The 24,347-nt window shown below is 39.9% G+C and overlaps 2 protein-coding genes across 2 annotated transcripts; one reads left to right on the top strand and one right to left on the bottom strand.

The window, feature by feature from the left end:
* Positions 1-300: 300 nt before the first annotated feature.
* On the top strand, positions 301-9,092 carry pnocb (prepronociceptin b). Its single transcript, XM_053489295.1, has 3 exons — positions 301-386; positions 6,327-6,519; positions 7,361-9,092. The coding sequence occupies exons 2-3, from the start codon at positions 6,397-6,399 to the stop codon at positions 7,976-7,978; spliced, it is 741 nt and encodes a 246-aa protein (XP_053345270.1). The 5' UTR covers positions 301-386; positions 6,327-6,396; the 3' UTR covers positions 7,979-9,092.
* A 336-nt stretch (positions 9,093-9,428) lies between these two features.
* On the bottom strand, positions 9,429-16,646 carry znf395b (zinc finger protein 395b). Its single transcript, XM_053488590.1, has 10 exons — positions 16,326-16,646; positions 15,971-16,113; positions 15,701-15,843; positions 13,091-13,197; positions 12,626-12,834; positions 12,432-12,532; positions 12,096-12,327; positions 11,748-11,834; positions 10,515-10,633; positions 9,429-10,277 (listed from the first exon to the last, which is right to left on the bottom strand). Exons 2-10 carry the CDS (start codon positions 16,004-16,006, stop codon positions 10,166-10,168), a joined length of 1,146 nt encoding a protein of 381 aa, XP_053344565.1. The 5' UTR covers positions 16,007-16,113; positions 16,326-16,646; the 3' UTR covers positions 9,429-10,165.
* Positions 16,647-24,347: the final 7,701 nt, after the last annotated feature.

Below are 24,347 nucleotides of genomic sequence, written 5' to 3'. Positions count from 1 at the left end.
GCAAAAAATAAGAGTCATTTTTATGTGTGTATTATCGCACCTAAGCAGAGGTTGTGTATGTGTTGAAGTTGTTTTTTGGGAGCTTAGGAGCAGGAGTGACGTCGTTGGTGAAGGTATATACGTAAGCATTGACTAAGGGTTGCTAGTTGACTAAGTTATGCATGATTCCACACCTTAGTGCGCTCCTGCTTATGGAGTGGAAAAGCGAGGGACGGGGGATGAAGGGAGGGGGGGGGGGGGGGGACCAGGGGAAGGGGCGGGTTTGTTATAAGAGAGGAAAGAGCGTGAAGGCAAGCAGCTGAACAAGACTGAGGGTTGTACACTGCTGAAGAGTCAGAGTGTGTGTGTGTGAGTGAGATCACGACTTCCTCAGCACCGAAGCACAGGTAAGGCTCGGCACATCCTCCTAAGCTTTTTCTGTTGTGTATGTGTCTGTGTGTGTGTGTCTGTGTGTGTGTGAACATTACATTGTGGTATTAAATTGCCTTATATAGTTGTCTGAAAGAGAGATTACTGTACCTTTTGCTTCAGTTTACTCCTTATTATTATTATCACAATCTAAGAAAGCAGTGTAATTAATGTTTACAGACTGAAATGTATTTTTATTGGAGTGCTTTACAACTCCCATGTGACAGTTTATAATGACTAAGCAGGTCTCCAAAAACACATTCGTTTGATCACTTTACCTGTACAAACCTGATCTTCCATTGGCTGCTGCAATATTACACTTTTGGGATTTATACAGAATATTGTTTTCTTATATATAAAATTACTTGTAGGGACACAGTTAACAGAAGAGGTGACAGAATTAATTAAAAAGTTATGGCTTAGGTTTCTCTTTTTGTCTTTTTTTTTTACATTTAGTTAATTTAGTTTCTTTGGTAATTGAAATTCAGACATGGCTTTCTCTCACCACGGTCTGTATAAATACACTTGGCCAAGCTTCCGTCTCAAACACCTTAGTGGCTTTAAAGAGGATGCGGGAGCTTGATTTTTTCGCCCTACCCCAATTGTGCCTAATTATACAGAAGGGTTTTTCTGCAAGAGCTTTGTTGCAGCAATGTACGATAAAACACTGAATTGTTCCTCCACTTCTTCCTTGTTATGCAATCACTGTGGAATCATTTCCTCTATTTAAGTGCATACCAAAGGAACATTTCTTTCCAAGAATAAGCACCTGATTATTACACAAGAGGAAAAGGATCTTAATCTTAATAATATCGATCCAAAATACTACTCAGGAGTGTAATGTTTAATTGATTCCTGACTTTAGCAGTTAAACTGAAATGTTCGAAAAATCCTTTGAACATCAAAAGTCATTTGAATTACAAAATGTAAAACCTAATGTTCTTGTGGGTATAAATGGATCACATCTGAGCTACTTGATTCTTATTGACATTGCTGTTGCCATGATCCTGACGCAAGCAACATTTTTTTTTCCATTTGACTGAACTGAAACACACAGCTGTAATTTCTTCCTCATCTGAAGGTTAAGTATGCGTATCTTCCTGTGCCCGTCAAATACGTTTTGGGAGTAATTTTGTGTCAGACATGTATTAAATGTCCTGTGAAACCAATGTAATGTCTCTGAGCATGATTAACCATGACAAAAACCATAAATAATGAAGAATATAGAAAATATTAAAAGCAATTAGGAGGTAATACTGAATACAAGTAAAATGTGCTATTTTGAAAATAATTTAATTTAATATCCCAGTCATGTTTTGCCTAATTGTTCAATTCTCATTTCCATTAGGACTGTGGCTTCTTACAGTAATTGCTTTTAACACCTTATAATTAGTTACATCTGTCAGGAAAATGAATGCTTGTAAGCTGTGAACTAAGTGAACTGCGCAATGTGCACAATGACTTCCCTCTTTCCTACTCCTGAATTAACAGATAAATCAAAGCAGGTGCTTGATATAGTGTGAGTTTTAAAATACGCAATGTGTAAATCGTAAGTGTGCGCACACAGAAAAGGAGAAAATCTCTTCTTGGGCCATTCCTATATGCATGGGAAAGTATGCATGATCAAATACTTAAGCATTTGATGTGTTAATGTATCATCAAGTAATGCCTGAGAAGTTTACATGGTGATTTATTGTCACATTTTGACTATGAGTTTAGCTGATTGATAACTTACAAGGTGGCATGTTTTTGCAAGGTGAAGAATTTTTAAATATGTCCTTATCAGCTGTTTGAATCTAAACTTTGTGATTTGTGCTGGCTCTTCATTTCAACTTTAGCCTCTTGCCTAATCACTAGTCCAAAAATAGCATTGAGATGAGTTCCTGAGAAATTTCTGCCAACATAACAGATTAATTTGATATCCATTTTCCATTGAAGTTTAGCTGACTGACTTTGTAACAGTTTTTGTAAATGTCTTTACCAACCTGAGTTCCTAAAGCATCCATTCACTGCCTTGGATTGCTTCTTTTTTTACGATAAAGTCCCTCGTGGGCACTGGGAGATAATGTAATAATTGCTAGTGGAGGAGGAGTAAAATCATCTTCACAGATGCCGTACCTTTAGGCTATCGATGCGTTCTCAATTAAATTGACCGAGCTTATGATGTGTCTGTAGGCTGACTGAAAATGTATCTCATTATGACAATGAGAGTTCTAATGATTAAAATAAAATGACACTGCGAAAAGGCAAAATGAAATTGCTGAATGCGGGGTAAAATAATGTGGGCCATTACTTAATACGTTTTATTTTATAGACTCATAGGCTGGGTGATGGGGGGGTGGGGTTGGTGTGGTGGTGGTGGTGGTGGTGTGTGTGTGGGGGGGGGTTACGGGGGGGAGACATGGACAATTAGATTGTTACGCTCACTTCTACGTAAGCAGCGCCAGACGTCATAGTGAGGATGTACAGATTTGCTTATCTGTCTTCAACCTGCAACACAGTGCTAACAGATTGGGTGGTGAGATGGAGTGTGGCCTCAGGAAGGAAAAATGAAACTAGCTGTTTACCTTGGAGTTGATAGCATCAGGTGGCTCCTTGAATGGGAGAAAGGGAGCGGGCTGCTTTAATCGGATTAAAATTGCCTCAGATTTATCATTTCACAGCTCTTCCCTGGGGGAATGTGAGTGGTGGCTTGCAATCTCTCCGCTGCAGCATGCAGTCCTTTACAAACCCATTCAGCGTAACACTACATTAATGAGGAATAGTGTTAAAAAATTTAAATTAAACTTTAAAAAAAAAAAAAAAAACCTTACAATTGTCCAATTTTTAAAACAAAAGCTATGGGCATGTAGTCAGTGCATTAATCCTGCTGGAAAGTTAGTTTTTATACTGCAAGCAATTTTAATAAAAATAGTCAAACATATCAAGAATTTTTTTTAAGAAGCATGCTTGAAGTTGGAATTACTTAAAATTGGCTTATTAATCCTATATTTGGTTTATTTTAATATTATAATAGGAAATACTACATACATATGTATTTTATATCTAAAAGGATTGATATATAGATATATAAATTGGACTGCTTTGATGTCTAAGTTGAATTGAGTAAATCTGATTAAATATTTTTCTATTTGTACTCTGTTATAGTTGTGTTCATACTTTATCCGTATTATTATATTTTATGCACCTTAAAGGGTAACACCTAATTTCGTTGTACAATGAGGATAAAGTGTCTATATCTATCTATCTATCTATCTGTCTATCTATCTATCTATCTATCTATCTATCTATCTATCTATCTATCTATCTATCTATCTATCTATCTATCCTTTTTATACTTTATAAGTTACCATACAGTAGGTACAATTCTGTGAGCCAGCTGGTACTAAGATCTCTGGTAAGCTGTAGAATTATTGTGTTATGTACTGTATAAAGTAATAAAAAGTTGATTAAAGTCATTGTGCACTGAAGGGACACTTTTGATGGTTACTTACATCTCGCATTGTTCTCACACTGGCTGCTTTTTATTTCCTTATTATCTCCAAAACCCCTTTCAATAAAAGATTTTAAAGAGGAAGATAATAATAAAAAAAAGAGCTTCTGTCATGTAGCTTTTAGAAAATTAACTGAGCTGCATTAACGATGAGTGTGAGTGTGTTAAATTGACTGAAAAATGTTTTCTGGTCATCCTGCCATCGTAAATGGCTTCATTGCTCACAATCACACAGTATATTATTAGCCTGTAATCAGTCCTACACTTTTTACTCACTAAATAGAAAGTTTCTAAGGAAAGAAAGAGAGAGAAAAAAGATTTGACTTCATTACAGTTGGAGGTTGATTTTTGGTTAAAGGTTGATAAAAAGTGTGTGAGGCCCTAATCTCATCGTGACTAATGTGTGCTGGCAGAGTGACTCAGAGTCCTTGTTACTCACAGTCACTCGCTCTCTCTCATTTCCTCTTCATTATGCCATACAACATGCTAATTCAGACATCAATTAAAGGCTATGATGAGTTTTGTTAATGAACTTTAGAACGAGAGGAAAAACAGATGGTGAATGTTTAATTTTGCCTTCCACAACATAATGTGCTAAGAAAGTGTAATCAGCCTGTGCTATAAAAAATCCTGAGTGGGGAAGACTGATAAACTCAGAGGTTAGGTTTATAGATGTGGACTAGGGGCAAAAGGGGGTGCAATTAAAGCTTAAGCCCTAACGTCCTACATCAATGTCCTTCAACATTACACTTTGCCCTTGAGAAAGACACATGTCTTGATAAAGCATCTGCTGCAGGCTGGAGATATGCACAATTAAATGGCATATGGCATAAAATTTCCTCTTGCATGCCTCATTAGGTCATGTTTGGCCAAGGTGGAAATGGTTGTGAAAAATCATTGAAAATAAATGTTATTGTGTGGATTTGAATATAAATAATTACTTTTATGCGTATGTATTGGTATTATTGGTACTCTATCGGCTGAAGAGTATATTCATAACCCACACTAACAAAAATAATGAAATAAAACAAACACTATAGACATTTTACTATTCCTTACACTTACTATAACTGCTATGATATATCTTTTTATAATATATATTTTTTAGGTTTAAAAAATAATATAAGAAAGATGTGCTTCTCTTCTATCTTCCCTAACCTGGTAATTTAATCTTGATGCTGCTGTTGTCCTTCAGCCTCGGTTTGCAGCAGACACTATCAAAAACCCATGAAATTGGGTTCAACAGTTATCGCACCGTGAAATTATCATGCCATTCCCCTCTAATGCAAACATGTACTCCAAATGAATCCAAATGCAAGCATTGCCCTTGTACTTATAAATATATACTGTATATATATATATATATATATATATATATATATGCATGGTCATGTTATTATCATCATATATTAAAATCATAACTTTTGTTAGATATTTTTAATTAGTTAAATCATAGTTTTGCTTTATGTATAGTGCATACAGTGTATACAATGTTTACAGCGTGTGTATCTGTACAAATCTGTACAAAGCTGCGCTTTTGAAGTTGCTATGACAAGTTCCCAGTAATGGTTTAACAAAGGAAAACTGGTAAACGGGTGACAGGGTCATGGGCAGCCAAGGCTCTCTGGTGCACGTAGGGAGTAAATGCTGACCTGTGTAGTTTAATCCAATAGAACGCTGGTGTAGATCAAATTGATAAAAATTGATGAAAAGGTAAATGCTGGTTCCAATGTAAATGTGTGCATCACCGTTATGGTGGCAAAAGGGGGACCTACTTAGTATTAGGCAGGTAGTCATAATGTAATGGCTGACACAAGGGGTAGTCAAGACAGACTGGGACTTGTGATGAAACGTTCTGTAAATGTCAATGTCAAAGGTTTCAATACTATATATACTATATTCTTAGCTGCAGTAAAACATTTGAAGGGTACAAACGTTTTTAAAAAAGGCTGTAAGTATGTAAATGAATGTTCAGTGATAAATCTCTAATCTTTGATAAAATGACTGATAACTTGTCACCGATTTGTAGAAGACACACATTTGTGGGAACTGTACACGCAATCATTCACCAACACCACTTGCACATTACAGGAACTTCTACAGTCCTGATCTTGCTCCCAGCTATTTCAATTATGTTTATAAATGTTTGGGCCAATAAAGGATTTCCTGGGTGGCTGTGGTTTCAAATGTAAAGCAGGTAGTCACATCATGGCTCTGGCAAACTCAGAAAACTTTCTACCTTGATGGTTTCTTAGCACCAAGGAAACACTGGGATAAGTGCATTAGTGCTGCAGAGGATTATATAGAGAAATAAAGTTTTTTACTCTTATAACTGTGTTCTGTTCTTGTATAAAGTTAGACAATAAATTATGCTAGAAATGACTATATTTTGATGCTTGACACATTACTTTTGTTTTTTACTCAGTAATCCAGCGACCTTTCACCCTTCACTACCGCTTAAAACTCTACACCAGGGTTTTCCATAAAAAAAAGCCATGAAGACGCCACTTTGGGTTCTTCTCTTATTGAGCTTGTGTGTCCCTGGGCGAAGCGACTGCCAGGGAGATTGTTTAACCTGTGGACTTCTCCTGCCTCCACAGCAAACGTTCAACACCCTTGTGAGTGATCTCTCTCTCCTTCTCTCTCTCTCTCCTTCTCTCTCTCTCTCTCTCTCTCTCTCGCTCTCCTTCTCTCTCTCTCTCTCGGTCTCTCTCTCAGTTTCTCTTATATTTCACATAAATGTACACATCAAGGAAAAAATTAAAAAGTCTCTTGATTTGTTACCCTACAAAATCCCAGACTGTTATAAGCACTGTTTAAATTGCAGACAAAAAAATAGCTTTTAGTGTCACAGCACTTGCTCTTTAATCAAGTTCCTAATGGGTTTGAAGATGCAAAATGCTGTGCCCGAGTCACTTCAGTTAATATATGCACATAATTGGTTAGAGAAGAGTGTGCCACTTATGTGTATGGCATTTTACCGAGTGGCTATATCGAATCTCATAAGGGGCTTTTCAGGCTTAAAGAACTTACCTTATGATTTTTTCACTTTCAGCCACTTACATGCTCATGTTGAACTACCTGCACTTACACATACAAATATGTCTGCACTCTCGTGCCTGTTTTTTTAACCATGCCTACATGGCACGTACAGTAGAACAGTCTGTAGGCTGTTTTTAATTAGAAATAGGTAATTAATTTTTACAGACATCCTGGTCAGAGCTTTCTGTTATATGAAGCCTCATTTTTGTGAAGCCTCTCGCTTCAAAAGGGACAATTTCTATTTCTTAAGTAATAGACATTGTGCCTCTTTCCGAAGATTAGACGCCTTTCCTACACCCACGGGCTGTGTTAGTGGGAAAATGAGGATTCATTTAAGTTCTGATCGCTGCACTAATAGGGCTATTCTGGTAAAAAGTCAAATGTGTCTAACTGGCCCGTGACATGATGTTTTGGCAGGTGTGTTTGCTGGAATGTGAGGCCCAGGCGTTCCCCGCTCATACCTGGGAACTCTGCTACCAAGTGTTGGGTCTAAATCCAGCTGCATTGCCACCACAGGATCTATCAAAGCGTTCAGAAGATGAAGTAAAGCCTCTGGCTATTGTGAAGATGGAGGATGAGGGAGTAGAATATTCAGAAGCTTTGGAGCGATTCCGTCACATGGCTCAGGCGCTCAGCAGTCACGAACCTTCTGAGGAGGCACAAAAACCGGATCCGTTTGGGGAAACCTATGACCTGGGGCTCGACTCTGGTATGGAGGTTGAGGAGGAGCAAGACAGAGCCGAGAAGGGGGAAGAGCAGGACCAAGATAGTGCCTCCGCCCTCAATCTCTCCAAACGCTTTGGCGGCTTTATGAAAGGCCGCCATGGCTTCCGTAAGCTGGTGAGCTCTGGGAGACCCATGCAGAAGCGCTACGGTGGCTTCATCGGGATCCGGAAGTCAGCCCGCAAGTGGAACAACCAGAAGCGAGTGAGCCAGCTGCTGAGGCAGTACCTGAGTCTCACCGCACGCACAGGCCGCTCGGGCCAATTCTCCAACCTGTCTACAGCTGCGGTTCGACAAAAGAATGAGGTTTAATCACCATAGAAAAGGTGCCGATCTCTCCTCTTACCGCCATCATGTACCGCATCCAAGATGAGCTAAAAGATATTGCATTGATATCCAATGAGGATTTTTTTGTTTTGGTTGTTTGCTTCCACTATTGATATTTCGAGCTCATTGTGCTCACTAATTCAGTAACAAACAAGCTGTTGGTTTTGAATTTCAGCCACTTGGCTGGGTTTTAACCTTGGCAGAAATAAAAGCGATGCACTGAATCTTCCATCGAGCATGTCCATCATCAGTATCAGCTCTGGATGTCGGAGGAATCGCAGAGCACTGTGGTCGTTTGTTTTTCGTCGTATGAAGTTGAATGTCATAAAGGAAAAAGCACTTTATCTATTTTATCATCCTGTCTTTTCCACCATTGATAACACTTGATATGGGTTCAAAACAAGGGAATGATCCAGCATGGATTTTTTTTTTTAATGTCTTATTTATTTTTATTTAAGTCTCATATTTAAGAACATTTCTCATCAAGAACTTTTGTGTTGTTTGCTAAAATCGAAATGAAAAATTATAGTGCATGATGTGCGCTTCCACAGTCCAAAAACATGCAGAAGGTTACCTGGTGTTTCCAAATTCCCTGTGGGTTGTGAATAACCTGTGGGTTGTGTGTGCCCTGCGATAGATTGGCACCCTGTCCAGGGTGTACCTCACCTTGTGCCCTAAGTCTCCTGGGATAGGCTTATTTAGTGCCCTAAGTCTTAGGGCACTAAGTAAAGGATTACACAGTACACAGGATAAAGCGATATAGACAATGAGTGAGTGAGCAAATTTTGAATAAGGGAGCCATTTTAGATTCATCCCCCTCTAGAATACGTCAAACCTAAATCTGTGGAGCAATTCTGCCCTCTAGAGCTCCATCGCTTTCTTTGACTCATCTACACACACAAGCACTTTGATTTGACTTTGATTTAAATTTTAAATGATTCCTGTTCTAGGTCAAATTTCAATAAAGGACGAATCAAAGTGAAATTATTTAAGTAATTATTTTTTCCTCATAGTATTCATTTAAAAAAAGGAAAGAAAACATTTAATTGTTATTATTATTATCTTTATTATTAATATTATAATTATTTATTATATTATATTATTTAGGTAAGTGGTCTATTTAAAGGTTTTGGCATACAGGTCTGTGTCCATTACAGTATTCTTGATTTTTCATTTTTATTTTTGTGGAAAATTTATCCTTTAAAACATATTACACTTTGGCTTTGTGGAAGGATTCAAACACTTCTTTTCTTTTAGGTATCTTCCCCCCTAAAGTGATCTTTTCCTTTTTTCGACTGTACATAAAAAGCATATAAAATGTCAATAAAATAGTTTATTATTTCTCTTGTGGCTTGTCATGCAACCATCAGCTTTTCCATTGTGCATATACTGTCTTTTAATCATCATGTCATTTTAAAAAGCTAGTGAAGGCAAATGCAAGTGCAGATCTTTTATTAACCAAATGAGTGAATGCAAACAAACACACACAACAGAGAACACAAAAATCATGAACATGGACTTTATACATTCAGCAAAAAAAGAAACTATGAGCAATAAAAGGCATGCACGGCGGATAGGACAGAAGCTGGACACTAAAGGAAACTAATCAAGGTGTGGAGACAGGTGAGTGGTCGACATGTGATGTCCCGGGGCTGATGGGTAAAGTAGAGCAGAGTCTTTTTGGCCTTTACCCTGACAGTTCCCTGTTCTTTATGAGTACTGTGTGTGTATAATAATTGTCTAACATTTTAATACATCACACACATACACAAATCGTAATACTGTTACACATGATGGAAAAGCATAGCACAGCTGCTCAGCATTTGCCAATACTGTACCTTTAACCCTTATGTACTTAAACCAAACCAGAGATGAATTTTAACAGGTTTCAGCAAAAGAAAAAAGACTGTACAGATGTTAACTATATACTGTACAGAACTGAAAATCACTTAAATTATGCAAGGAAATTATAAAAATTGTTTTTAAGAGCTTTATTGGTTTAAGGGATCAAGGACTGCGCCACATTTCTGACCGGAACTCACGTCACAGAAATAGATCATAAAAAATATGCCTTAACCTTTATGGAAAACAGGTACAAAAGGTAAAAATGGGATTGTCTGTGTCTTCTACACTGCCGAGAGGAGGCGAATAAAAGAAAGGATTGTTATTTTTTTAGTCAGGGAAGCGCTGACAAGCCTTCTTCCAGCGACAAGCCGTGCACCACTGCTCCCTGCGCTCCACGCCGTACACTTTGCGGCACTTTCTTGCCTCGCCCCGACCTTTCCTGAACGGACACACACATGGAGAACGGATAAAACCCTTTATAGTATAACCTCAGAAAGAAATTGCTGCAGTGGCATCATGGCCGGCTAGACAAAAACATGATGATTACTCGTTAGCAAACACTGGCGTGTTGATTGCAGTGGTTCTTTATTAAGGGTTAAGAGTTATGCATGCTAGTTATATGATGGATGGATGGAAAGAACACTGTAATCCGTTTATAAATATGGAGAGCACAAACCGGCTGGAGCACTGGCCTCTGGATGGCGATGCACTCAAAGTGTGTGATCTGGTAGGTGTGTTGTTCCGCTGTAGCCACTGCTCACCCATGCTGACGGACCGGCTACGTGACATGCTGACCTGTAAATCAGGCGATGAAGGAAGACGATGACAAACCCTGCAGCAATAAGCACTTCCACTATGCTGGTTTAAACTGTTAAGATTCCCAGAACGTAGGAGGAGTCAAACCAGGACAGTTTTTAATATAGGGTGCTTTTACAATGGACATTGACAAAATTACAATATTGTGGAAATGAATTTTAAAAGTGTAAGGAAATATGTATAAATCATAATTATCAGTTTGTCCCTGATGAGTGAATGACGAATAACTTCTGTCCGTGGATACACTTCACACAATCATTCACTTGCACATTACAAGAACTCAGACTTATTTTGGGAACTTATTCCCAAATCCCCCATAGAGTGCTGACCTCACTTCAAGTGTTGTTATTCTGCACAATCAAAGGTCCCGGTTTGTCTGCACTGGTTATATGTCTCTAATTGACACAACATCCGAACACTGACATTATCTGGTTGTATGTACTGTTGTGCTGCAGAAACAAACACATCATTCATTGTCTTTGTCTCATTTCATTTTAATTCAATTTTTCATTTTTGTATTGTCTGGGGTTTAAACAATCCCATTGATTGTCCCCTTCATGAAGAAGATTCCCTCCCCACAGCTTGGTGCTCAGCTCTGCTGTTCTCTGGAGGGGCGTGGCTTATCAGTTGTTCATTTAAATAGACACTAAAACTGCACGCTCGGCGAAGGTGGAGTGAAGCAAAGAGGGTTTAAGTGATAAAAATGCATTATCGAAGCGGTACTTCATCTGGACATTAACACATACTTTGGGAGGGCTCTGAGACATGTGTCCAATTGTTTAAAAAAATTAGTAAAATAAGCAACCTTTAAAACTAGATAGGGTATTGCTAGGAAAATTATAAAGAAATCAGGAAAATCAGTTATGAGACCATGCAGATGTCATTATTTATAATGTACTGTATAATTCAGTAGAAATAGTGTGCTTTTTATTCAGAAGCACAAGTTCACTACGGTCTGATTGGCTTACACATTGGTTCCTAGGCTTCCAGCATGTGTGTCATTTCATGAGGTCTTAAAATGCAAGCAGCAGAAAACTCCTTGGTGTTTAAACGATATGTGCATGTACATGTGTGTATGTACAGTAAGACGTACCTGAGGCCTCAGAGGGAATGCAGCTAAAGTGCAATCGCAGGAGGATGAAGAGTTTGGGGATGTGGTTACCTCAATGGGTGCACAAGCCTGGAAAAGTGAATTATAAAAATGAAAATTAGGCTACATAAACGAATATTGGCTGTCCCTTTGTAAAATCCTACACAAGTTGGGCATACAGAAGGGCAATTCATAATCAACTCAGAGAAGCAAACATGTAAACTATGCATACTCAGAATCATTCAAAAGCACAACTGTGCAAGTGCAACTAGACTCTTTGGTCTGCACGACTGTCTTCTGTTCTCGTGCTATGTTGCTTCGACAAAGCGAGCTAAAACAGGAGAGCTTCACCTGGTAGAGATGTTCCGTATGTATCTGCCACACACTACCGGGGGCAGATTGGCTGAGAGTGCTGGAAGATGACCGGGCATTTCGGGAAGTGTGCTGGCTGGGGGCGGAGCTGTACGAGGACCAAAGTGCACTGGTGAATGACGAAGATAAAGACGGAGACGTTGGTTCATCTTCTTCGGAGAAGACTTCAGTATAATAAAAATCTTCTTCTCTATGAGACTGTTCTGCTCCGCTGTGTATGAGAAGAATATGAGTTGGTTCCATCAGTACAGTTATGTGATTTAGGACAAATATATACAGTCCTTCATACACTTGTTCCTGAAGTGACAAGCTCACCCGAGATGGAGAATGCGAATGTGCCGCTTTATCCCAACCCGTGATGTCAGCACTTTGCCGCAGCCGGGCCACAGACACCTATATACTCCCCTGCTTGAAGTCTATCACAACCGGAGGAAAACAGCCTAAACAGTCTAATAATGTTAAACATTTTTAAGATTTTTTTTATCTTACACATCTTACACATCTCTCACCATACACTGTCTGATCTCATGCTCGTCACCTGCTGCCAGATCCAGCTCTATGTGCAGCCCCTCATCTGTCCGCTGCCCCATGCTGCTGTCAGTGTCGGTGACAGAGGGTGAGGGAGCAGGACTGACACTGCTGTGCTCCCAGCTCCAGTAGCCACTGCTGCCGCTGTCTGACAGCTCCCCTCCACCACACTCCATATCCAGTGAGCCATCTGGAAAGTGCATATGGAGAACCGTGGGTCGTGAGGAACATGGGTGAATGGAGGGTAATTTAGTTGGATGCTATACCAGGGCACTTTCATGTCCTTTCAACCACATGGCATATACCGGGCATATATCGGGGGTCACTGATTAGGACTATGCCTTCAGTGTCAGTTATAACTTCTCTTCTCATTCTTTATATACATTTATATACTGTACATGCCAATAAATCACCAAACGACTTCAGTAAATAAAGATATAATTTACGTGGTAAAGGATCTCTCTGTGAAGAGCTTTGGATCACGGGACTGCAGGACAGACTGGTGAGGACCATCGCAGCCATTATTTCATCCATCTCTACTGATTCAAGACTCCTGTAACAGAGATATGACACAGAGATATAAATAAATTTATTTATAAATAGACCTATATTTCAAGAGTATGCATGATGTGATGTGTCTCTGATTCAAAATGCAGGATAAAGTTATTAAAAAATGTTTTACATGTATTTATAGCACGACTGTGATCGGACAGAGACAGACTGACATTGCAGGTCAGCACTTAAAGTAATGCAAAAGTAGGTATAACATTTTTATTACCTGACATAGGTTGTTCAAATCGCACATGTTGGTAGAGTAATGCTTCCTCTGTACAAAGGTACTACACAACATGGTCTCCATCACAAGCCTGAATTTGCGCCATCATTAACCCAAATCTCAAATACTCTATAAAAATCCCTTTTGTAGCAGTTGATGGTCTACCACTGAGCTACAGAATGTTTATAGAAATTACACCATTGACACAAGCAATGTGCACACGAAGAAGCTTAAGAAAGTGGAAATTTGCATCAAAGTCAAGCCAGTCAGTGGGAGAACGTTGACTGCAATAAAATCCAAGAGTTGGGTTAAACGATGGCACACATACATGACTTGTGATGGAGACTATGTTGAGTAGTATCTTTGCATAGAGGGAGAGATAATCTACCAAAATGTGCAACTGAGACAAACTATGTCGGTTAATAAAAAAAGTTATGCTCACTTTTGCATTACCTTCAGGACAGCCCTCATATGCAATCACTTTTCATTTAGAATGGAAGCTCCACATACTGAAAGCCAAGACGAATAATAAGCATGTTCAAAGCATGTTATTATTGAACTTCTTCTTTGTCTTTGGGCTGTTCCCTTTCAGGGGTCGCCACAGTGAATCATTTGCCTCCATCTAACCCTATCCTCTGCATCCTCTTCTCTCACACCAACTAACTTCATGTCCTCTCTCACTGCATCCATAAATCTCCTCTTTGGTCTTCCTCTAGACCTCCTGCCTGGCAGTTCAAACCTCAGCATCCTTCTACCGATATATTTACAATTTCTCCTCTGAACATGTCCAAACCACCTCAATCTGGCCTCTCTGACTTTATCTCCAAAACATCTAAAGTGGGTTGTCCCTCTGATAAACTCATTCTTGATCCTATCCATCCTTGTCACTCCCAAAGAGAACCTCAACATCTTCAGCTTTGCTACCGCCAACTCTGCCTCCTGTCTTTTCTTCAGCGCCACTGTCTCTAAGCCGTAGAGCATCGCTGGTCTCACCACTGTCCTGTACACCTTTCCTTTCATCATCGCTGATACTCTTTTATCGCACAACACACCTGACACTTTTCTCCACCCATTCCAAACTGCCTGTACCCGCCTCTTCCCCTCTTTTAAACACTCTCCGTTGCTCTGGACCGTTGACCCTACGTACTTAAAATCCTGCACCTTCTTTACCTCTGCTCCCTGTAGCCTCACCGATCCTCCTGGGTCCCTCTCATTCACACACATGTATTCCATCTTACTGCAGCTAACCTTCATTCCTCTGCATTCCAGAGCATACCTCCACCTCTCCAAATTTTCCTTCACCTGTTCCCTGCTCTCGCTACAAAGCACAATGTCATCTGCAAACATCATAGTCCCTGGAGACTTCTGTCTTACCTCATCTGTCATCCTGTCCATCACCAGAGCAAACAAAAAGGGGCTTAGAGCCGATCCTTGATGCAGACCCACCTCCACCTTGAACCATGTTATTATTGAACAAACTCATATAATCACTGATTTCTGGAAAGAGGCATTTTTTTTAACATTTATGAAAGAAGACTTGGGTGTCTCAGGTGCTTAGTACTTCAGGGAAGTTGATTAGACAAAAGAAAGAAAATAAAGAAAAGAATTAAAGAAAGAAAAGAAAGAAAAGGGCATGATGAAGATACTGTTTATAGCTGCTAAATCGCAAGTGGGCCAGGGGTAGCTCAGTGGATAAGGCATTGGACTACGGTTCTATTGTTCCCTAGCTTGATCCCAGGTTCAAACCCCACAACCACCAAGTTGCCACTGTCGGGCCCTTGAGCAAGGCCCTTAACCCTCAGATGTGTAATGAGATAAAAATGTAAGTTGTTGCCAAATGCCCAAATGTAAATGTAAGTGATAATGGGAAGCAACTTCTTTTAGAAATGTTGCAAAAAACCAACCTGAATGATAAGTAGTTAATAATATAAGGAACCAATTACTAATTATTTTTAACATTCCTTAAATAATGGGGTTAAACAATGGGATTATAATGTTTCTGTGAATCAGCATATATCATCAAGCCAATGAGACCAACTGCAAAGTCGTATTTCCTAAATGTACTCTTATGATCTCTGAAAAAGAATTTGGACACTGTCAAAGACATGACAAATTCATACAATGTCCCACATCATCGCACAAGCAATAGGACAACAGACAACACTAAGAGAAGCATTAAGTATTAGTGTGTAGGATGATTTATTGGGTTTAGTGTTAACACACAGAACACTCACAAATGTGCTGAATACAATGGAGTTGAACATAAACCAAATGGGATTACCGGTATTGCAGATTGACATTGCTGGACTGTAAGAAAAGCACGGTGTTCGACTGCTCTGACTTGGCAAGACCGGGCGATGCCTGAAAGATGGAGTCTTGGCAGTGTTTCTGTACGTCTGCACGCTCCTGAGAATGATTTCTGACCTGCGGAGAGCTGAATGAGATCACTTTTGCTTTGGGGTCCCAAATTAGGACACAGCACATCACTCATGCCATCAAAACTGAAATGGTGATAGTGTTATGCTGGAATACACGCTGATGTGTACCGTACCAGGCCTGCCTTCTTTCGCCTTGTTGCCGAATGCATGACCCTGTCTGGGACTTCACAGCTGCCCTACTCTCTCTCTCTCTCTCTCTCTGTCTCTGTCTTTTAGCAGGACAGACCAAATGGGACGACCAGAAGCTCAACAAAATCTGAAAACAGATGTATTATTATTATTATTATTATTATGTTATACATGCTGAGACACAAGATGGCTGATAATACTGTAGGCTCATGAGAAGCTTTGATGTCCCTCACACAGTCACACACAGACAGGACACACTGATGTGGAAAGCCTTTGGAAGTATTTTAGTTAACTGTGAACACAAGTAAGCCGTGTTAAATAGGAATGATAAGACCAAACCTGTACTCAAATCCTTAAGTCTTTGTCTGAGAATAATTAAAAAAAGGAACAGCTATGTCTTCGCAAAAGTGCACTGGATTGTTTTTAGGGCAACACACCCCCTCAGTGAGCCGTAGTCGGACTCCAGCTCGGAAGAGGATCGGAACACATCCCGGATCAGACCGACACCTCTGCCTGGATTCACAGCGCGTCACTTATGTGCGTCAAATAAACGAACATATCGCTGTTACTCTCTTCGGACGTTTGCATGGCCCGGCGTGTGACGTCACTCGATCGTTTCCGCGTGTCAAACTCTCGCGCGCACCGACTCCGCGGATCCACCGCCGCACCTTCCCCTGAGCCGCCGCTACCTCGCGAGCGCCCCGTAAACAACCCGCCTACTCGGGGGCGTGTCCGGCTTTCTGATTGGCTGAGCGGCTCCCCTACGCGTACACGCCCTCGCTTACCAACGTGTACAGACACGAGTTTTTAAACTGGGGCTGTGTGTGTGTGTGTGTGTGTGTGTGTGTGTGTGTGTGTGAGCAGCACAGCTGATCCAATTCAAGTAAGAACGCATTACATTTATATCGTTATCAGACATAATTAACAAATAGTAATAAACACAAAAGTAGATGTATTATTATTTTTATTATTATTATTATAACAATACAATAACAATCAAATCAACTTAAACTAGTTGATTAGATGATTATTATATTAGTACGTTACTTAAAAATCTACCTTGCTGATAAATGCTGCAGAAGTACTTTGTTAATTATGTCAGTACTTGTACTTAAATTACAGATCTTACTGTATAAAAACAACACGCCCACAAATCGTATAGAACTAATATAATTATGAATTAAAAGTGTTTTTAAATGTAATTTTACCTGGAGTGTGAGTCCCCGTGATGGAGCCACTGCGGCTGTCTGCGCGCGCGCTCCTCTCCACACAGGGCGTGTGTACGTGCATGTGCGCGCGCTCGAACGTGTGTGCGTGACTGCGCGCACTCCTAATAGTGTTTTTTGTGTATGTTTAAAGGGTGTGTGTGTGTGTCTGTGTGTGTGTGTTGTCATGTTTTTAAATAGTATTAGAAAACTCCAGCTGCCTGTAGAGTTTGTAATTTAAATTTTATATATTTTTCCCAACATTTTTGTGTTAGGGTCGATGGGGGAGAGGGGCACAACTAGCAGCAAAGTGCTAACTTAATTGTAGGTTAATGTGATTGTGTGTGTTTTGTTGTTGGTCTTTCAGCTGCTCTTGTCTAGGGATTGCGACAGTAGACCATCCGATCCGCACAACAACTTGACGCAGGATTTAAGCCAGATACCCTTCCTGATGCTGAACACTCCCATTTAACAGGGCTTGGGACCGCCACGGCATCCAGAGGCTGGGGTTTGGGCATTAGCTCTTCTGCATGGTAGAGGAGAAACCTACTACTGAGATGCTAATGTGTGTAGGCTACATAACAAGTCGAAGTGACAAGGCTACATAACAAGTGTATCACAATGCAAATTACATTTAGGCATTTAGAAGACACTCTTATCCAGAGCGACTTACATTTTTATCTCATTACACATCTGAGCAGTTGAGGGTTAAGGGCCGTGCTCAAGGGCCCAACAGTGTCAACTTGGTGCTTGTGGGGTTTGAACCTGGGATCATTCGAACCGTAGTCCAATGCCTTAACCACTGATGTAACAGTTGTGAGCGTGATCATCGACTTTTGTGTTCTTACTAAATGTAACAGTAGGCAATGTCACCTCTGGCAAAAACGTGTACGTCAGGCTGAGCTCATATCTACGCAAACCACGGATCAGATTGCAGAGTGTCTACAGCGACAGTGCTTACGACAAGTGAATGCAACCCTGAATCATTTTGATATTTACAGAATTTTAACGTAATCTGTTAATGTAAGGGGGAAGGCGTGGCCAATCCTGTACAGCCTGCACTGGGACGAATTTGTCAGAGGCATCCTGGCTGTCAGAGGTATCACATACAGTAAGCAAGACGATGGAGCTCATGGGCTTCCTGTCAAGTGTTTACTTATCAGTCACACTGTTCAGTTACATAAAAATAAGGTTAATATTGTAATATAACTTAGATGACTAAATCCTCAGTTTAACTCACACTCCTCACAATGCCCTTCTATGTCATCAGGAACTGGCTTAGCTAGTCTGAACATTTGGGCTGCACGGCAAAGATTTCCACATCATCAGCAAATGGCTGGAACCTGGTGCTTGTCTTTTTTTTTTACATATTTTATTTGCTTGTATTTCTGTTTTGTTTTGTTTTAGGAATGCAGTGCTGAGGATAAATGAGTACAACCCGTTTGAAAAAATGAAGTTTTTAATCCTAATGACCACAAGGAAAGTCTTTTATAGAAGATTTGTTTAGCTCATTAAATGAAAATAAGGTTAATATTGTAATATAACTTAGATGAAAAAAGTTTCAGTTTACTCAAATTAGTTAGAAAATAAAGACCACACAACAAAAAATACTAAATCTACTGTAGTATTTTATATGACCTTCATAATTTGTAAGGACTGCACCAAGTCTTCTGTGCATGAAATGAGCAAGTTGCTAACAAGTTGGTATTTTTTCCATTTTTCAAGAATGTTCTCTTTTTTTGCCTGGATACTGGATAAAGAGTCCTGCTCAACTTATCTCTTCAGAATTCCCCATAGATGTTCGATTAGGTTCAGATCAGGAGACATACAGTACTTGGCCACTTGAAATTACTTTCACCCTGTTCAATTCAATTCATACATTTATTTGTATAGCGCTTTTAGCAATTTTCATTGCCGCAAAGCAGCTTTACACAGTCAAAAAAATTATTTAAGTTTGTATGAAATGTGAATTTGTATAAATTCAAAATGGTCAGGTTGTCCCTGGTGAGCAAGCCGAGGGCGACAGTGGCAAGGAAAAACTCCCTGAGATGGTAATAGGAAGAAACCTTGAGAGGAACCAGACTCAACAGGGAACCCATCCTCATCTGGGTGAAACAGAAAGCAGTAAATGATCTGCATTTATACAGTGTGTAGGGTGGGAGGCAGTTCAGCTATAATAGCTGATGTTAATTGATGTTAATATGGAGTCCAGGTAGTTATTGAAGACCCAGGTAGACTTGTAAGAAGTTTCAGTCCTGAACTATCGAACTGTCAAGTCCCCAGAGAAACAGTTGCCAACACCAGTCAAGGCCAGAACCATTTTCTGGGTAGAGAGAATCATTCCCAGACACCAGACGCATCCCAGAGAGACACACGGGGCATCCTTGTGACGAGATCTTCAACCAGAAGCGGGGCACTAGGATGGGTCAGACAGGTCCGGAGGGCAGAGGGAGTCTGGATCACTGGCAGCTCGGGAACGACATGTGTAGCTCGACAGAGAGAGAGAAAGAGTAAAAGGGGGAGACAGGAGGAGAGAGGAAAGAGAAAGAGGGGGAGAAAGAGAAAAAGAGGAGAGATGGTAGTTAGGTATGGTCACAGTCACACAATGTATAATGTGAATGTATATTAACTGTAGAGTGCAAGCAGAGACTCCGGCAGGACTAACTATGACATCATAACTAAAAGGGAGAGCCAGAAGGAAACACAGACATGAGGGCTTCCTGACATGTAAAGCAAACAATCACCTCACCGTCAGCAAACCTGAGTGATCAATGAGAGTGAGGAAGACAGCATCCAAACATACCAGTTCACCATAATACTCTACATCCATGAGTCCCCCAGATCTGCTCCTTTACCTATGGCTAATCTATTTATAAAAATGCTTGGCTAAATAAATAGGTTTTTAGCCTGGACTTAAACACTGAGACTGTGTCTGAGTCCCGAACACTATTTGGAAGACTATTCCATAATTTTGGGGCTTTGTAAGAAAAAGCTCTGCCCCCAGCTGTATTTTTCATAATACGCGGTACTGACAAGCAGCCTGCATCCTTTGATCGAAGTAGGCGTGGCGGATCGTAAGACACTAGCAGTTCGCTCAGGTACTGCGGCGCGAGACCATTTAATGCTTTATATGTCAAGAGTAGTATTTTAAAATCAATGTGAAATTTCACAGGGAGCAAATAAAGTGAAGATAAGATAGGGGTGATGTGCTCATATCTTCTGGTTCTAGTTAGGACTCTCGCTGCTGCATTCTGGACTAGCTGAAGCTTATTTATGCATCTAGCTGAACAACCAGACAGTAAGGCATTACAATAGTCCAACCTAGAGGTGATAAAAGCATGAACTAGTTTTTCTGCATCGTTTAGCGACAATAAATTTCTTATCCTGGCAATATTTCTGAGGTGAAAGAATGCTATCCTGGTAATATTATTTACATGAGCTTCAAATGAAAGACTGGAATCAATAATCACACCAAGGTCTTTCACTGTTGCATTTGATGGAACAGAAAGGCCATGTAAAGTTACGGTGTGATCTAAAATTTTACTCCTAGCTGTATGCGGTCCTATGACTAGAACTTCTGTCTTATCCGGATTTAGCAGAAGGAAGTTAATTAGCATCCAATTTCTTATGTCCTGCACACATTGCTCAATTTTAGTAAGCTGTTTTTTCTCATCAGGTTTTGCTGAGACATATAACTGTGTATCGTCAGCATAACAATGAAAACTAATACCATGCTTACGGATTATGTTGCCCAGAGGAAGCATGTAAAGGGAAAAAAGCAGTGGACCTAAAACTGAACCCCGCGGAACGCCAAACTCCACTAGAGAACATGCAGAATAATCACCATTTAAGTCTACATACTGATAACGATGGGTCAGATAGGATCTGAGCCAGGAGAGGGCTGTACCCTTAATTCCCACTACATTTTCTAATCTGTGAAGAAGAATAGCGTGATCAACGGTGTCAAAAGCTGCACTGAGGTCAAGTAATACAAGCATAGTTACACAACCCTGATCAGAGGCCAATAGAATGTCATTTACTACTTTAACAAGTGCTGTCTCTGTGCTGTGATGAGGCCTAAATCCTGACTGATACAGTTCATGTATGCCATTTCTATGTAAAGATGAACATAGTTGCTCCGCTACTATCTTTTCCAGAATCTTAGAGATAAAGGGGAGGTTTGATATTGGCCTGTAACTGGACAGCTGACAGGGGTCGAGGTCAGGTTTCTTAATTATTGGTTTAATAACTGCTAATTTAAAAGATTTTGGAACATAACCAATGCTGAGTGAAGAATTAATTATTCTCAACAGGGGTTCTGTTATTGCTGGTACTATCTGTTTAAGAAAATGTGTCGGTACAGGATCTAATATACAGGTTGATGAATTTGAAGAAGAGATGAGTGAAATTAGTTCATTCTCTTCAAGGGGAGTAAAGTATTCTAGGTTCTGATCTGACATGGCTAGATTAACATCTGCATCAATTACATTGTTCGGTTAAAAAAACCTTAATTTTATGCCTAATATTTACAATTTTATTATTAAAAAAGTTCATGAAGTCCTCCCTATTGCATGATGTTGTTGTGGAGATTTCTGCAGTGGTCTTATTTCTGGTTAATTTGGCTACAGCATTAAATAGGAATCTAGGATTATTTTTGTTATTTTCTATAAGAGTGGAGAGATATGTTGATCTAGCTACACTAAGAGCTTTTCTATAGTTCAGGATGCTCTCCTTCCATGCTATTTGAAATACTAGTAATTTAGTTTGACCTGTTCTTCTTTAGAAATGCAACAGTGGCCTTAGAAGCTTGTATTTTCTTTGTACTCCTCACCTTTGCGCTGCCATACAGTTTAACCTGGTCTCATCACTCTAGGGTACAGCGTCCTAGTAGTCTTCTTTTTCAGCCTGGGCCCTGGTCGGGCTTTTTTGTGCCTGGCCTTTAGGAGAGGTTTCCTTCATGGACGACACTCATGCATCCCATTCCTCTGCAGTGTACACTGTATTGTATCACAGGAAACAATCACCTCAATTTGGCTTTCTACTTCTTCAGTTAACAGCCATGAACTTGTATGGCGATGTTCTTCAACCCTTCTCATCAGAAGACGCTCCTGTTAAGTTGTTAATTTTCATGGACAGCCTAGACGTCTTTGTGAGATGGTTGTGTTATTGTAAGTGTGAAAAGGGGAATGAAGATTGTGGTGAAATGATCATGACTGTGCTATGTTGTCTGCAAATGGTGTGGGTAAAATGTAAAAAAAAAAAAAATCAGCAGATTTTTCTGCTGTTTTTAGAGCTTTATTTTTATCATACCCAGCCGCACAATGGCATAGCGGCTGCGCATGTGGGTTTCCTCCTGCTTCTCAGAAACATAAATGTAGGTGGACTGACTCTGTATCAGTCGGCTGGAAGGGCTGATGAGTTTTCTCATGTAATGATGAAAATTGTAGTTTGTGGATTTGCTTCTGCCATCTAATTTGCGGATAACAAAACAGAAACACAGTCACCGTTAGCATGACAAAATGGTTAATGAAAAAAATTATCAAAGTATACCTTATCTCGACCTACACTTGAGCTAAGCTAATACTGTATATGGTTTATTGTAAAGTTAACGTTACTGTACAGGAAAGACTCGAAAGTGACCCAGAATATTCTGTGACAACTCTCGCTAGGACGAAGCAATCTGAACGAAACAATGTAGAATGTGTTTTTCAGTAAATGGAGCTTTGAACACGTCGGACCAATAAGGTAGGTGTCAGGCAGTTATCGCACCGTTTAATATCGTACCATATCACTCAGTCACCCAAATTCTCATCAGGATGGTGGTGTACCGCAATGAGCAGCATGTCTTCATAGTATGAACCTATCGGGTCGCTAATTTGAGAGGATACTGACATACCCTAAAGAGTGTTATGCAGAGGATGGTACAGAAAATTGAAACGACGGGCTCATCAATCCCTTCTTTTTGCGGAGGCTGTCTGAAAATATTGCAGGACTTAATCTGTGATGTGCAACTTTGCCTGCAGCAGTTGCCTACGAAATCTCTGAGTTGCCTTGCATAAGAGTCTAGGAGGTCTCATTCAACATGTCAGAGAGCTGCAAAAAGGGCAAAATTGCATGCATATCATGTCACTGTTATTCAGGAGCGCTCATAGCAAGTGATACAGGTTTAAAGGTTTATAGATTGTACACATGAGCCCTAAAACAATTACACATCACAAACGTGTCTATCACACATTAAAAGGTCACCATGAAAAAATGCCCACCATTAAAAGTCATTCAGTAATATCTATCTATCTATCTATCTATCTACAGTCTTATTTGATAAATAACAGATTTTGGTGATTTTTTATTGAAAATATGTTAACACAGTCTCTCTTGGAAATGGAAAAAATGCACATATTTTTTGCAATTATTAATGCATAGTTACTTCTTATGCCATAAATTGAACAAAAAAATAAAATAAAAACATTATTGTGGCACTGTGCAAAAGTTTGGGCACTCTCAGACTTCCAGAGACTCAGATTATTTTTTACAAGGTTTCAGACCTTAATCAGCATATTAGATCTGATGCATGGCAACAGCTGTCATTAGTAAATGCCAATTTCAAAGCTGTACAAACTTTTTGATTCTTGAAACCTTGTGCACACACTTGTAGACACTCAACAACCATGGGTTTCTCTAAGCAGCTGTGTAAGAAAATGAAAGTTATTGATGCCCACAATGCAGGAGAAGGCTACAAGAAGATAGCAAAGCATTGTCAGCTTGCTGTGAGCTCCACAGTGAGAAATGTAATTAAGAGATGGCAGTTCAGGGGAACTGTGGAGGCCAAGATGAGATCTGGAAGACCAAGAAAACTTTCGGAGAGAACTGCTCGTATGCTGGTAAGAAAGACAAATCAAAGCTCCCATTTGACTGCAAAAAACCTGCAGGAAGATTTAGCAGACTCAGGAGTAATGGTGCACGGTTCCACTGTGCAGCGATGCTTACAGACAAGACCTTCATGGAAGAGTCAGCAGAAGAAAACCTTATCTGCGTCCCATTATAAAATGCAACAGAACATCTACAGAAGCCTGATGCGATTTAGAAACACATGCTGTGGACTGATGAAGTTAAAATAGAACTCTTTGGCCACAATCAGCAAAGGCATGTTTGGAGA

This window comes from Clarias gariepinus, chromosome 27 (assembly GCF_024256425.1).
Source record: "Clarias gariepinus isolate MV-2021 ecotype Netherlands chromosome 27, CGAR_prim_01v2, whole genome shotgun sequence".
In the NCBI taxonomy this organism is placed as follows: domain Eukaryota; kingdom Metazoa; phylum Chordata; class Actinopteri; order Siluriformes; family Clariidae; genus Clarias; species Clarias gariepinus.
The sequence above is the reverse complement of the archived record's forward strand: the minus strand, read 5'-3'. Positions and strand labels throughout refer to the sequence as shown.

What these genes read in the sequence shown, in the direction of transcription:
- pnocb (XM_053489295.1), top strand. Translation starts at nt 6,397, where the DNA reads ATGAAGACGCCACTTTGGGTTCTTCTCTTATTGAGCTTGTGTGTCCCT. An exon ending in AGCAAACGTTCAACACCCTT is followed by an intron (nt 6,520 to 7,360) that starts GTGAGTGATCTC and finishes ATGTTTTGGCAG; the next exon opens with GTGTGTTTGCTGGAATGTGA.
- znf395b (XM_053488590.1), bottom strand. Translation starts at nt 16,006, where the DNA reads ATGCATTCGGCAACAAGGCGAAAGAAGGCAGGCCTG. An exon ending in ATACGGAACATCTCTACCAG is followed by an intron (nt 11,835 to 12,095) that starts GTGAAGCTCTCC and finishes TCACTTTTCCAG; the next exon opens with GCTTGTGCACCCATTGAGGT. An exon ending in AGAGGCCAGTGCTCCAGCCG is followed by an intron (nt 10,278 to 10,514) that starts GTTTGTGCTCTC and finishes GTGTCCGTTCAG; the next exon opens with GAAAGGTCGGGGCGAGGCAA.